Source organism: Micromys minutus (genome assembly GCF_963924665.1).
Source record: "Micromys minutus genome assembly, chromosome: 32".
NCBI classification, from domain to species: Eukaryota; Metazoa; Chordata; class Mammalia; order Rodentia; family Muridae; genus Micromys; species Micromys minutus.
This window is the reverse complement of record NC_137967.1, coordinates 26697711-26714232: the sequence shown is the minus strand read 5'-3', so window position 1 is coordinate 26714232 and position 16522 is coordinate 26697711. Positions and strand designations below refer to the sequence as shown.

Genomic DNA, 16522 nt, shown 5'->3' with positions numbered 1-16522 from the left:
AAATCAAAACAACCCTGAGATTCATCCTCACACTAGTCAGAGTGGCTAAGATCAAATACTCAAATGAGAGCAGATGCTGTTGAAGATGCAGAGAAAGAGGAACACTTATCCACTGTTGGTGTGGTTAAAAACTGGTATAACCACTCTGGAAATCAGACTGATGGTTCCCCGGAAAACTGGACATAGTACTATTTGAAGAAGCAGTTATTCCACTTCTGGGCATATATCCCAGAAATGCTCCAACATACAATAAACACACATGCACCACAATGTTCATAGCAGCCCTATATATAATATCCAGAAGCTAGAAATAACCCAGATGCCCTTCAGTAGATGAATGGATACAATACTGTGTTATATTTACACAATGGAGTCCTACTCAGCTATCAGAAACAATGACTTTATTATATTCCTATGAAAATGGATTCATCTAGAGAATATCATCCTGAGTGAGGTAAAACAGTCACAGAAGAACATGCATAATATGCAATCACTGATAATTGGATACTAACCCCAGAAAGTTCTGAATACCGCAGATACGACTCACGGGCTATATGAAGCTTAGGAAAAACAAAAGCCAAAAAAGTGAAAGCCTCAGTCCTTCTTAGGAAAAAAATAAATGTATAGCAGCACCCTCTCAAAGTGTGGTACACCTGGACCTTAAATCATTAATAATGCAAGAGCTGAGGTAATAGCCTTGTGGTAATTTTTGGTATTCACAGATCATTTTTCTTAATTTATACTCAATAAGTGATCTGTTTCCATGTTACTCTCTCTCCTACATGTACTTTATGCTTATGGTAACTAGTTGGATTTCAATGCATGCTATCAAATCTCTAAACTAATTAAGTACTGACAAAAATATTTATATAGTGTTATGCCAAAATGCCTTTAAAATATGTATATGTATCCCTCTTTTTTTAAAACAAAGTTTTAAGAAAAAAAAGAAATGCAAGAAAATAGTCTCCCTATATAAAAACAAAAGAAGAATATAGCCACACAAACACAGTTCTACTTTTAACAACAAAAATAACAGGAGACAACAATCACTATTCCTTACTATCTTTTAACATCAGTGGACTCCATTCCCCAATGCACATACTAAGAGACTGGATGCATAAACAGGACACAGCATTTGGCTACAAACAGAAAATCCATGTCTGTGATCAAGACAGACACTGTTTCAGAGTAAGAGACTGGAAGACAATTTTCCAGGTAAATTGTACAAAACAACAAGCAGGAGTAGGTATTGTATTATTGTATAAAATTGACTTTCAACCAAAAGTTATCAAAAAAGATAAATGACACTTCATACTGATCAAAGAAAAAATTACCAAGATGAACTCTCAATCCAGAACATCTATGTTCCAAATACAAGGATACCCACATTCATAAAAGAAACTTTGCTAAAGCTCAAAGCATACATTGCTCCACACACAATGATAGTGAGAGACTTCAACACCCCATTCTCTTCAACTGAAAGGTAATGGGAACAGAACCTGAACAGAGACACATTAAAACTAATAGAAGTTATGAACCAAATAAATTTGACAGATATCATTTCATCCTAAAACAATACATCTTTTCTTTCAGCAACAGATGAAACATTTTCCAAAATTGAATATATAATCACTCACAAAACAGGCGTTAACATATATAAGAAGATTGAAATAATCACATGCATCCTATGAAATAAATGTGGACTACGATTGATCTAAAAAAAAAACAAAAAAGAAAAAACCATCATGCTTAATCCTTACACACCAAGGAAACTTTGACTAATTCCAGGTTACATCCTGTTTTACATGTACTTTATGCTCATTGTAACTAGTAAGATCTTAATGCACACTATCAAACCTTAAAAAAAAAAGCCAAGCACTGACAAAAATGTATTTGTATACTTTTATGCAAAAATGCTTAAAATTTGTACATTTATTTTTGTTTTTTAAAATAAAGTTGTTCAATAAAAATTCTGTTTAAGTCTATATTCCATCTAAATTGCATTATTTTCTTTTTTATTCAATATTTTTTAAGATCTTTAGATATTTTGGATACTAGTTCACTTTCAAATGTGCATTTCATAAAAATCTGTTCACATTATTTACCCTCTCACTGTTCCTATTGATGCTACCCTTTGCCATGGCTAAGAATTTTAATTACATGAGGTCCCAGTTATTTGTTATTGATTTTAATGTCTGTGCTAACCATGTACTGCTGAGAAAATACTGTTTTTGCTGCCAATTGCAACATTGTTTCTCATTTTTTTTTCTTTTATTGGATTCACTGTATATGATTTTATGCTGGAATCTTTGGTCCATGTGGAGTTAAGCTGTTTGTGGAGTGAAAACATCCTTTCATTACATAGAGATAAATAATGGGAAAATGAAACTAAATTGGAAACTTCATCAAATACATCACTTAACAGAGTATAAATAAATTGAGGAAGAAGTAAGTAGACAAATGGTTATTTAGATGCTTATCGTGAAATGGAAATAAGGATAGAATTAAGTGAACTGCTCTTTCCTATATGACAAAATTCACCATAGTTTGAATATACAATTTATATAATTCTAATTTGATTGTGTTCCTTGATTGACAATCACTTCTGATTTAAAATACAATCCTAAATATCTCTATGTGCTAATTTTTATATAAAACCACAATAAATTGGGTTAATAAACTGTTGTCAGCCTAAAGATTTCATTGAAGTATGAAAGTCTGATATTTTTCTTTGTAAACATATAAGAGATATAAACATATAATCAATCAGAAAACTGCATTGAGGAATTAAAAACATTGATATATATGTACAATTGTTTCTATTGATAGTTGAATATAAAATGTATAGCAAACTAAAATCTGTATTTATTAATCTTGAACTTTTATCGCAGAAGAACAAACAAGAAAATAGATTTGTATTAGAATCCACTTTCAAAATTATTACTATCTATTTAAAAAGCACACATGTAGGAAAGAATAAACTTGGATGTCACAAGAATTATATCTATAACAAAAATCTAACCATCTGTACAAAAGGCTGATATAAAATATTCAAACAGAGACTTAAGTACTAGGACATATTATTAATGTGTAAACTTCAAACCCAAGGTTAACCATGTCTCTATGAATTTAAGGTCATTGTACTCTAAACACTTATTTGAAGGACAAACAAGAATATCCAGCTAATCCTTACAACACAAAACCACTACAACATTGAGTTCAAACACGAAAATATTGAAGAGACCAATACAAAGTTATTTTAAAACAAGTGAAAAAAATAACACCATAGACTCAAATTTCATATTTTGTCTGTGTAATTTATACAATATAGAATTGGCTTATATCTTTGTATAATGCACATTTGTAAGTTTCATTATGTAAGTTTATTATTTACATGGTTTCTTTCTTCTTGAATATGCGGTGTCCCTAATATGATGAAGTGAGTTTTGGTCTGGTCTTAACAAAATAATATAGCACTTAGGAGCAAAGATGAAGCCTAAGATCCCTGCACTGGAAGCTAAAATAGAGAAGACATGCATAGCTACCATGACCTTTCCCTTGGTGCTGTGGTAAACAGGTAGGAAGGTAACCCAGACACAGAAAAACACCTGCATGCTAAATGACAAAAATTTTGCTTCATTGAAAGTATCTGGAAGATTCCTGGTCAAGAAGGCCATGACACAGCTTCCAAATGCCAAGAAGTAGAGGTATCCCAGGATGCAATGAAAGAAAATTGCTGAACCCTTGTTGCATATAATTAGAATGTGACCATGTTCAGAATGTGGATCTTGGTCAACGAAGGGTGGAGATATTCCCAGGTAAATTCCACAAAGCACAATTTGGATTAGGGTACAGAAAGGAATTATGTAGTTTGGGGCCCTTGATACCATTAGCCACCTCATTATTCTTGTTGGAAAAGTGACTTTGAAAGCAATAACAACGGTAATAGCTTTGGCCAAGACGGTAGAGAGAGACACAGTGAATACAATTCCAAATGTGGTCTGCTGCATGATGCAGGTTGCTGTGTTGGGATGACCAATGAAGAGCAAGGAACAAAGAAAGCAGAAAAGAAGTGTCATGAGCAAGATGTAGCTAAGAGTCCGATTATTGGCCTTGACAATCGGAGTGTCTCTGTATTTCACAAAGAGCCCAAGAACTGCAAGTGTAAAGGCAGAGAAGCATAGGGCTATGGTAATAAGGACAATGCCCAAAGGGTCGTTATATGAAAGAAAGCTCACAGATTTCTGCAGGCAGTTGTTTCTCTCTGTATTTGAAAAATGAGTTTCTGGACACTTGACACATTGATCAACATCTGGTAAGAAATGAAGACAATTTTAAGTCACTGAAAATTGACTCCCTTTTATACTAAAACATTTATGACTACCTACAAACAGTAGTGTTACCTAAATCACCTTCCTTTGTTTCTATGGGACAAATAAATATATTCAAATGAATAATTAATAATTCATAGAGTTGAATTTCATTTTATTATTTTACTATTTAAATGTGATATAATGCAATTGAATTCAATCCAGTGCCCGTTCTGCCTCTACAACTCCTTCCTTACAGATGCACATTTATCCTTCCAAACTTCATTTGCTCTCTCCTCGTATTTACTATTTAGTACATATTTAAATGATTTAGTGTTGAAAGTATGCTTGTGGTTGGAGGACAACTCCAGAAGCAAAGACAACCTCTTAAGGACTGCAGTCCTAAAGACAAATGACTATCTTCTCTACATAGCCTATAACTACCAATACCACTGCATATGGCCAGTTTTCTTAATTGTCATATTACTAAAAGGAGACCATTTTTGTGTCTTTTGCATTCTGTGCTCTCTCTGTCATTTTGATATTGTTACTGTTTTTTGAAAAACCACTTTATGATTAAATTCTACTGTATGAACATACTTAGGCTCTGATATCAAGAAATATAAATTGTTTTTTTTAATTGTACATGTGGATTCTGCACATGTAGATACTCACTTTAAATCATTTTATTATAATATTTTTTTCAGTTATTGGTCATAAGGTAATTATTTTTCATTAATATTTTTATGTAAATTAAATTTGTTCATTCTTAAATGGAGCTTACATAAGTGAGCATTATTATAATTTTGAATGCTTAGAAAATGACCACTACAAAATCTACTGTCATAACATGAAGAGAAATTATATAATTTTAACATAGAGAACTACTAATTTAATGTAGTCTTCAGAGAGATTTTTAATATTTTATTTCTCATAATATCTGAATATAAATTTCAAAATAAAACTATGAACTTAAAAGACAGCAACAGTGAATATATGGGAGAATATGCAGGGAGCAAAGTAAAAGGGTAAAATATGTGTTTGTGTTATAATAATAAAAAGGTTAAAATGCCAATGAAATTTTAGTTTTGAAATATTTACCACTGATGTATTTGTATCTTTTCTTAGCAACATATTATTGTAAAACACACTTATTAAATGAGATTATGCAGTATTTGGTTTAGTGAGTGAGGTAATTCTCTATCTGCCTAAAAATGTATTCATGTACCTTGCATATAAAAATGTGCATATATAGTATATGCTAAAGGATGGATCCAAAGAAAATTAGAAAGAATAATTTCAAAAGTTATAGACTGGAAATATGTACAGGGAAAGAATGTTTTCCTGACAAAAGGGCATTTACACAATCAAAATTCCTGTAGGAATCACACATGTACAATGCCCATCAATGCTTAAGCCAAACCAAATCTAAAGAAGGTTAAATATGGGCACAAAGTCCTTCAAATGCTGAGAAGCAATTTGTATATAGTTGTTTTAGAGAGAAAACCCAATGTTCTTTAAGTATGCCACCATGATAGGGTGAAAGTGTTATATAGCATACAGTAGAACCTAAAATTATTTTGTCAAATTGGACCGCTTAGGTTTAAAAACAAATGAGAATGCACATAAATTTAGAGGGACAGGTACATCAGAGAAGATTCAAGGAGGAATTATGACTCACTATCCATTTTATGTATTCTCATAGAACTAATGAAGTATTATTTAAAAGATTTTACAAAATCAAACAACTATAGACTCAACATTATTAGCACACACACACACACACACACACTCACTCACACACTGAAACTGCAACCTTTATTCACCTATTGTATTAAATGTCATGACAGAAAGAAAATAGAAGTGTGCAAGAACTCCAAGAGATAAATTATCCTAAGCATCATAGAAATATGTTTCCATATTAATTTACATGGTAAAATGAAGCATTTTAATAGTGATATAGGGGGAAGTAGTTTACTATAGCTATCAATGTCAGCAAAGATCAACAATGTTGTCATCTATGCATACCAAAGCATGTATAAAGTTACTTTAAGAGAAAATAAAATATGGTATAACATCAAAATTTCTAAATGAATGAAGGATGTTTCTCTATACTTTTCTCTAATTATTTTTCAGTTATTTGGACATTACAGATCCCACTGAGAAGTTGGAACTGTTTAAGTCCTGCATTTATTTACCTGTCTCATTGGAAATTTCATTGTCTGGACAAGGAATGCAGCCATAGCAACAGACAATCCTACCCTCAGTGGCTTTCCTGAATCCAGGCAAGCAGCTGGTGTAACACACGGACTGGGGAATCTAAAAATAAAAAGATGCTTTAACATACACAGAGTGTTATAAAAAGCTACAATATTCTGGCTTTGAATTTTGAACAATTTATTTGCAATGGATAGAGCTATAAATGTGACAAGATAGGTCATTAATTGTTTCATGTCTGCAAAGCTTAGTAAATCATCAGTAAGTTGGATAGTTAGGAAAAATTCGGAAATATGGGCAAATATTCAGAAGTTAGCAAATTTGAAAATATAAACAAGATTGCTATGGAGGAATGTCAGACAGATCATGTCTACATACTCACTGGTTACATAGTTGAGATGTCACTATCATTATGATGGTGGATGAAGATGGGAAGCTGAGCAGGGTTTACAATCATCATGAAAAGGAATTGTTGGACATTTGTTTGAGGGATTTTGCAAAGAAATTTATCTGAGGTAGAAAAAGACATTCTGAAATACTAGTGACCTGATTTACAAAGAAAAAAGAATTTCTGAATAGATTACCAATGGCCCAGGCACAAGAGTATTCTATTAATTAATGGGACCTCATGACACTGACAAGTTTTCATAAGTCAAAGAACACCATCAACCAGACAAGGTAGCAGCCTATAAATTGGTGATGGTTTTATGCCAACTCCTAATCTGATAGAAGACTAAGTCTATGTCCAAAATGTATAAAGTACTCAAAATACTTGGTATCAAAAAATTATCTAACTATCAAATTTTAAATTGGGTATATATTTAATCAGGATATTCACTAAAGGAAACTCAAATGGCTGAGAAACACTTAAGAAAATGTTCAACATCCTCAGTCATTGAGGAAATGAAAATCAAAACAATCTCTACATTTCATGTTTCACATGTTGGAAGTTAAGATCAATACTCGGGTTGTCAAGGATGAGGAATAAGGAGAACTCCCATCTATTGCTTGTAGGGATTTATATACCACAATGGTTTATAAGTATGTATGGGAGTAAAATTCATTCTCTATAGTTAAAGACAGGCTGTACCAAGTTCAGTAAAACTAAATAGCACGAGAATGAACATTTGAACACATTGGGATAAAAAAAGATTGTTATTAGCCTTAGTCAGGGATTCAGAAAATTCTTTGCATTTTAATTTTTCTTTAATGTAAATTTTTATAGTGCATAGAACAATTGTAATCATTCTTTATTGGCAATTTGATAATGGTAGGGTTTGGAGAGCAGTATAGAACAATTATAACCAAATTAAACAAACTTTGTTTTTAAAGTAAGCTCAAAGCATTAAGACAAGATGCAATTCACCTTTGTAAATCTTGTTGGCCATTGTATAATATGCTCAGATAAATACAATTGTTGACCCTGAGGAGCATTCAGAGAAAAAGTTCCTACTTTCACTTTTAGTCCAAGACCCTTTGGAAAGTTCCAGAAATTGAGAATATCATACTCTTCAATTAACCTCCATTTCCATTCTAAACTCATGTGGTCTCCTTTATGAATTTTTCTCAGGAAATGGTGAAGCTGAAAGAGAGACAAATTCATCTATATCAGCATATGTCCATATGGATGGATATAACTATTCGGTGGAAAGTATATCATTATTTTTAATGTCTAATGTAAAAAGCAACATTATTGTAGGTATCAGTGAGGTTAAGCAACTCCCTTGGTGAGTTAGGATAGAATTCTGTCAGCTCCAAGAAAAACTTTGAACCAAGACATGTAAACAATATCCATTTATCTTGAGAATGTATTTATACACTCAGTGTGTTACATGAAGGTGAGGTTTTTACATTTAAAATAATTAAAATTTTGTTTTAAAGGAATAATATATGTACAGAAACATTGCAATGTTCTGAAGAACTATGGTGCAAAATTTAATGATCACCTTTTTGTTTCTAATGTGAGAAACACGAAAATATGTTTAAATGTTTAAACTATTAAAATGAGACAGTTTGGGAGCTATTAATGACACAGTCTTGAGTGTGAGTGTACTAGATAGTTTCATGTCAATTTGTCACAAGCTAGGGTCATCTGAAAAGGAAGAACATTAATTGTGGCAATGCATCCATACAACCTGTCTGTAAGCCAGTTTCTTAATTACTGTTGTCAAGGGTGGAACAGTTTATTGTGGAAAAGACCAGCACAGGACTGGTAGTATATGAAAGTATGTGGTAGTATATAAACAGGTCAACTGCATCCCTCTAGAGATTGTTAATAAGTTTCTGCCTATATGTTCCTACCCAGTTTGAGTTGATGCACTGAATTACTTAATAAGAAAAACTGATGTGGAGTCATAAGCCAAATAAACACTTTAATCTCCACCTTGATATTGAACAGTTACTTTTCATCACAGCAAAGATGTGGTGAAATCTTGGTGAGTACTTTATCTCCTTGCTGCCATTGTCCTTACAATCAGAAGGACACAAACAAATGAATCTGAATTGATCACTAGAAGGTGAAACTAAATGTGTGCTATTCTTTAAATGCACTAAACTTTACAATACCTAGTTTGAATGACTTGGTAAATCTTTAAAATGTCACAGTGCCAATATTACAATAAAATAGAAAAAAAAATTACCTGCCAAGGGAAGAAGTCCATTTCTTCCTCCTTTATATGTGATTGCATTTGGCATTGTTGAAGACTCATTTCATGAAGAGTGTGGGCCACAGCATACACAGAAGTGTATATGTTATAACTCTCTTCACTCATGGATGTGTCAATAATAGTTGTAGGGGACAATTCCAAGGAAGCATTTAGCTGGCAGTTCTCCAAACGTTGACAATTAAATTTAGAAAATGAGCAGTTGAAAAGTACATACCACAACTTAGGAAGATAAGGGTCTTCTGGGTATTTGGAAGGATTAACAGTTTGGATAAAATTGGAAAACTCAAAAGTCTCTTCATGGTGGTGTGAAAAAATAAGACTCCCATGGAAGGAGTCTAACAGAAAATAATCAGCATGCTTCATACTATCCCATTGTGAGCTCATGATCCAGACTTTCCATGTAATTAATTGTTGCCCTAGATTGTCTATTAAACCTTGGAGAGAATCAGTGTCTCCATAAATAATAAAAACATTGGCCAATGATTCCTGTATTTTCTTTAAATTTTTCCAGAAATTATAGGAAAATGAAGTCCAGGTGACTGGGATCATTTCCACAAGAGCTAGGCATATTCTATTCCTATCCATTTCTTCTCTCAGGTGTGACAGTATCTGAGTCCCTTTGTGGTCATCTATAAGAAGCAGGCCAACCCAGGACCAATTGAAATGGAGCATCAGAGAGACCATGGCAAGTGACAGAGTTGTGTCATTGGGAGCCATCTGGTAGAGAGAAGGAAACTGACCTCTGTCACTTAAGATAGGATCTGAAGGCCCAAAAGTAAGCTGAAGAGAAATAGAATTGGAACTAAGAGGAAGAAAATTTGTATCAAACACAATTTCAGTCCTGAAGCAAAAGGTGGAAACGGCCGTGATTAATATATGAATCTGATTTAAAATATAAGTGTCTATTACTTTTGTTTCTAAAAATTCGTCCAGGTTCTATCCCCTTCCTGTCTACTCCACACTCATTTTCTTCTTCATCACCTATTGCTTAGGTAATTGCCTGCTATACTTCAGACATAATTTAAGTGTTTCGCTTTACCACCACAGAAACCTGAAATCACAAAGCACACCCAGAGCATTGTTCTCACACAATAATCTTCCTCACCTGTGGAAATTTGTAGAGTTGCAGCAGTGTTGCAATCTGTGCAGATGTTGCCCATGATGTACCTGTGAGTGCAGCAGCTGATTTTCTATTCATTCTACAGCTGTAATTAGGTGTGAAGTTTTTCTGCCCTGTGAGCCAAATCAAAGTACTCATAAGAGAGTTCTTTTCAGTGTATGGGACATTATAAATATGAAATCCCAGGGATATGTTGGGTAGAAGATGGGGATTCCTATTGATCTCCTCAATTGCAAATACCAAGGCCAGAACAAACTGGTAGTTCTTAAACTTATACCTGTACAGATAACATAAAAACACATGGGAGCAATGTTTGGAGATATAATGTAATAAATTTATGATGCAAATATCTTTTCTCTGTAAAATTAATATTTTACTGATCCCAACGATGTTTGAAATGAAATAAAATGTTTTCCCATTATGATAATTTAATATCCAGTAGAAAGGATAGTTGTTATTAAAAGCCCATAAAACATTTTTACCTATTTCTCATGTGTGGCAAACATTAAAAAATTTGCCTACAAATCAAGGAAAATAACCTTACAATATAATCACATTTCCTGGAACATGGATCTTTTAACCTGTGTAGTAATGAAAGCCCTGGGTTTGTTATTGTGTTACTCCATTTTCCAAGACAGTATGTTAAAAAAAACAAAACAAAACAGCTAAATTTATCCCATGTGTGGTACTGGGTGTCATTTCACGATTTTTATCTTAATCTAATGTGTGTGCATATGGGTGTACATATTGACACACATTCAAACATTTTAATATATAAGTATAATTAAAGATGACTTCCAGTGTCAGTTCTAGTTTTCCACATTTTTAAGAGAATTATTTTTACCTTGAGAATTTTTATTAGATTTTTAAGCTTTTATAAAATGGTTTCTATATAATTCCTATCTCAACCAGTATATCCAAATTCCAGTACCCTACCTTCCTAACCACCCAAAACTGAATTTTCTTTGTTATGACTCATCCAACCCAGTTAATGCTTCTTTCTATTCATTGATTTGTGCTTTTGCATTTGAGCTTGAATTACTTAAAAAACACTCTTACAAAAACAAATGTGAAGTAATTAAGCTACTTCTAGGTGCTATGAATTGACAATATCTACTTTGTTATGGGTACGACTTCATATCTACCTTTTGTCTGAATGACAGTACTTAGTCTAGCTTAAGATTCCATATGGTGTGTACATGATACTATAGAAAGTATGAATTTTTCTGTGCAACTGCCTTATTTTGTCTGAGACGTATTTTTTCCTTATATACATCCAATATTTCTGTGTCTTCCATTTTTTCTGCCGCATTCTTTGCAATGAACTCAAGAGGCAGGGATGCAATGTATTTGATTTAGATCTGAGAATTCTACAGACTCTAATTTTCTGCACCATGATCAATTATGTGACTCTGAAAACCACCATTTACTGAAAATAAAATCTTCTCTAGTAAGGGTTGAGATTAACATTAAAATATGATTATAATAATAAATTCAGAAGTTAGTTAATAATATGACTTTATATCAGAATAATAGTAGTTGGTTTTTTGGTAGTATATATGACCTCTGTAACAGCAATTGTCCCACCAATTTGTCATATATGGGGTTCATGTGGTTGAATGTTCTTTAATCTTATATGTAAGTGGTTGGTTAATATTCTGATGTTCAATAAACTTATGCAAGGGAAGACATGTCTTACCAGGTTACTCATTATTTCGGCTATAAAGGTTCAGTGTTAGGCAAGATTTATGTTTCCTATTTTAGAGTATTATACACAGCACTTTCTGGTATTAAGAAAGATAGCCAGTGAAGATGCTTCCTAACAACTGCATGTTCTCTAATTCTGTATGAGTACTTGTTGGCTTTGGAAATGGGATCTTTCAGTTGAGATTTTAGTTACAATTTTGTTACAATTAGTCTATGAATATGTGTGTACAATAATATCTAGATTCCATGACTTTTCTAAAAATTCCTTTATTTTAATTATCCAGTTTTATGTTTTCATCATCTACTCTGCCCTACAATTCACCACCTCAAATAGTACTTCCCCCATTTTACTCAATCCATTTATTTTTTTATACCACTGCTTCCTACCCCCTCTTTTTAAAGACACATGCTCCCCCAATGTCCATGACCCTTAGAAATTTTCTGCTGTTTAAGTATATTCCAAATGAAACATAGCTATCTAAATATTAGAAAATACACAAATGAGAAAGATAATTATCTTTATAATAGTACATCCATTTAACTTGTTCATAATTATGGTTTCCAGATCTTATTTATCTGTTAATATTTTCATTTTATTTGCAGGAGAATAATATTCCATTGTAAAATCCATATTCCCTTCCGCTGCATATGTCTAGCTATGTGGCAGGCAAAGTTGTCTTGTGTCTCTCTCCCATCCTCTATAGAATCACTGGTTTACAAGCATTCACCCACGTTTCTGGGGATCTGTACTCTGGTGCTCATGCTTGCACCTGAAATCTTTTCCCTTCTGAATTATAACCTCATCTTTTTAACCAGTAATGAAACAAATTATTAAGTGCAAGACCCCAAATTGCATATACACAGATAAATTTACTTTCACATTGGAATAAAAGTGTTTCTTTAGAAAAGAAATGTTTCATTAAGGCCATAAATTATTTTTTGATTTAATAGCTAAGTACTTCATCCTAGACATACTTAGGGATTTCACAGAAAATCAGTCTTATTTTATTGTATTATAAGGAATCATAAGAAAGAATGTTAACTTGTCAGTAAACAAATGAGAAAAAAAGAAAACAAGAAAGGAGGAAGGAAGAATGAACAAATGAACAAAAGACACAGAGAGGGGGGTGGGAGGGAGAGGGAGAGGGAGGGCAGGTCGTAGAAGAAAAAAAATACCCATCTGGTGGAGTTAATTCCAGATTTAGTGAAATTGACAAACAAGACTCACCACCATTCCTCCATATCGGGTTGGGAAAAGACAGGAGGGAGGGTCATAGAAACAGGAAAATAAATGAATATCTGCAGCTGGGGTGGTGAACATCTTCTGTCATCTTCTCTAACAACAGAAAAAATGTCATTTTACCTAAAGCTGTTGGAAACCAAAAACTAAGACCTATATGATGTTAATTAGCATATATAAGTACATCCATGGAAATAATTCATTTGGCAGATACATGAAGGACTAATAAACTAAAATAAAAAAAGAGAGAAACATTAAAAAAAAGTTTTGGAAATATTTTCATTTCAAAAATCTCAAATCACAACCGTGGAATTCTTCTAATTAGCTAAATGTTTGCCATGTGTGCATTAAGTACATGAGCTAATTCTCCAGCACCCAGTACCAATAAAATCCAAATATGTAGGATTACTGGTGGACCTCAGTTGTCAATTTTGCTGAATCTGAAACACACTAAAATCCCACCAGATGAGAAAATTTTCAGTGTTTTTTTTTAATCTAGGCAAACCCTTCTGATGATAGCTTGCATAAAGGAATATGAATAAAGAAAAATTTATTACTTTACATTAATGCATAACTATATTTACATATCCTTTGTTCCATATTTATCATAACCTAAAAGAAAATTCCAATTAGAAAACTGAACTACACAAATCTGAATGCAATGAAATATGATTTATTCCCCCAGTATCTTTTGTAATCTTTATCATTACAACAAATAAACATACAGACTGAAAAATAAGGTAAAGGCATTGAAGAGAGAGAAAACTTACACATACACACAGAAGAACAAAACACTGCATTAAAAGCACATACACTATATACACCTAAGTAAAATTTTAATCAGAAACATGGCAGAAGTATTTGAATTTAAATGCATATACATTCTTAAGTGCCACAACATATAAAAATAGTTGACTGAGAAATGTGCTGTATAAGAATCCACGTTAACCTTTTAGAATAAAAATAGCATTTATTTATCATACAGTTTTCATTTCCAATTTCATTACAAGTGAAATCATTCTGTGTCTCAATTCTTGTGTTAGACATAGGGGACAAGACCATATTTCAGACATATGCTGCAAAATCTAGAGTACCTTACATACTGGGTTACAGTAGTGCCTGAGCTGGTGAAATAGGAGACCACAAAAAAAAAAAAAAAAAAAAAAAGAGAGAGAGACATCACAGAAAATTTTGCACACTGTGCAGTTAGACAGTTTCTAACTTATTGTCCAATGTTTATATCCTAGATAAAATATGGTTCCTGCCGAATAGACAAAATCAAAATTATTCCATTCAGACAACAAATTTTGAGTTTTTGTGGTGATGTTTGCTAGGGCAATTGCAAATAAAGTATGTTAAACATCATCAGTAATCAACGACTTTTCACATCTGAACTCTTTCCATCAAAATTATATGACTTGATGATTTGCTACCCCACAAAAACCTCAGAAAAAAATGCAGTAACTTTAGCATGGCCACATATGGTCTACCTTCATGTGTTTGTTTCCATTTGTAAATTTCTACTCATGGACTCCAGCATGGCTGCCATGTGCTTTCTCATTATTAACAGGAAAATGCAAACAATGTTCTTCTCCTTCAGACCCCTATTTTATGGATATCTAGTTCTGTGGAATGTCTGCCTGGAATAATGTATACAATATTTCTTTTAAAGACAAAATAGGATGAGTGTGTTCATTTAACTGAAGCAATACATTTCAAATAAACTTTTCTTATACTGTCTCATAATTTTGGAAAATTCAAACAATCTAAAAAATATGTATTCATAATAATGAAAAAAACATAGTGGAACTGATATACTTGGAGCCAAGATATAAATATTGAGAAATTGTTTGAGAATGAAAATTTGTACTAGACAGACCATTAAGTGTAACTATCTGAGACAGGTAAAAGTGTTTTGGAAATGGGAGATGTCCTCAACTACTTACATTATAATTGCTTCAAATCAGCATCATCTAACACAGGTAAGACATAATGACTCTAAATTATAACAAAGATTCAGGAGTCAAAGTGGATTTTAGTGGAACCATTATTTTTTATACAGAAAAATAACTCAACTTCCAGAACCTTCTTAAAAAACTGGATCAGCCTTTAATCAGATGCTCCTTCGTCTGAAGACCTATTATTAAAAATATCTAAAGAATGTGGTGCTGTAGACTGGCTAAAAGTAAGAGATCCCAATTATAAGACATAAAAACCAAAGTTAATAAAACTAAAATCTTCACCTTTGTGAGAAAATTCAGCAGGAAAATAAAATTTACAAAGATACTTCAGGATGGAAGATAATAATTGTCATAATGAAAATGCAGGGAATAATCAAGTTTGATTCCATACATATCCTTACTAACAAGAATTCAGAATTCTAAAAATTTGTAAATGGGAAAAAAATCACTTACTGTAGGTGAAAATCCTTGTAGTAATTCACCAAATTTCCATAAGCTGTTTTGTTTGCAGTGTAGAAAGTATGAAGTGGGAAAAAGGCACCAATTACTACATCTCCTTCAAAATAAAAATTTTCTTTGAATCTGAAATAGCACTCAGAATATTGAAAGGCACATTTAAGGGTGGGAATTTGCATAGAACAAGGAATAAAAATACAGAACATCCTAGTAACATACATCTTTGTTCAGCTGTAAATCTGAGAAATGTACACATTGTAGGGACCAGAAAATATATATTCAGCTCACATTTTGTAAATACATGCACTGCTAACTTTTTTGATGAGTGAAATTCAATCACTAATTACCCCAAGTTCTTTATGAATCCTCTTCAATGGCCATTGAGAATTCTGAAACATTTTCTTCCCTCAGGGTCTACATCTGAGGCCCTGTATTCAAGTAGAAAACAAACTGGAAATACGTTTGTAGGTCTTCTTCTCTAGCCATAGGCACCATGACTTCAGCAGAGAAAACAGAAAGCAATAGTTCAGGAATGAACTACTCATGGACTGATTTAGCAAAATAGGAAAGCAGTAAACTTTATACTAATATGACTAAAGATGATATAGAAAGTGCTATGCTAGGGGAAAGGAAAAATGTACATGATAGACCTGGTCTAAGTGGGGCATGATGCTTAATAAACAACAAAGAGTATCAGTAACAGTCTTCTTTTTTTCTTAGAACTTTTCCCTACTATGATATGAATGTATACATGCCACTATTATGTATAGGCTAACTCAAGAAATACATTTCTCATTTTAGGTAAACCAATGATTCTACTAAATTTAGTAATTCAAAATGAGATA

The 16522-nt window shown here is 32.7% G+C and overlaps 1 protein-coding gene across 1 annotated transcript; it reads right to left on the bottom strand.

Annotated features, from left to right (window-relative positions):
- Nucleotides 1-3386: 3386 nt before the first annotated feature.
- LOC308413708 (vomeronasal type-2 receptor 116-like) lies at nucleotides 3387-15883 on the bottom strand (the record flags this gene model as incomplete). Its single annotated transcript, XM_080908726.1, has 6 exons — nucleotides 3387-4312; nucleotides 6509-6629; nucleotides 7894-8109; nucleotides 9167-9973; nucleotides 10299-10590; nucleotides 15675-15883. 6 exons carry the CDS (start codon nucleotides 15881-15883, stop codon nucleotides 3387-3389), a joined length of 2571 nt encoding a protein of 856 aa, XP_080764852.1.
- Nucleotides 15884-16522: the final 639 nt, after the last annotated feature.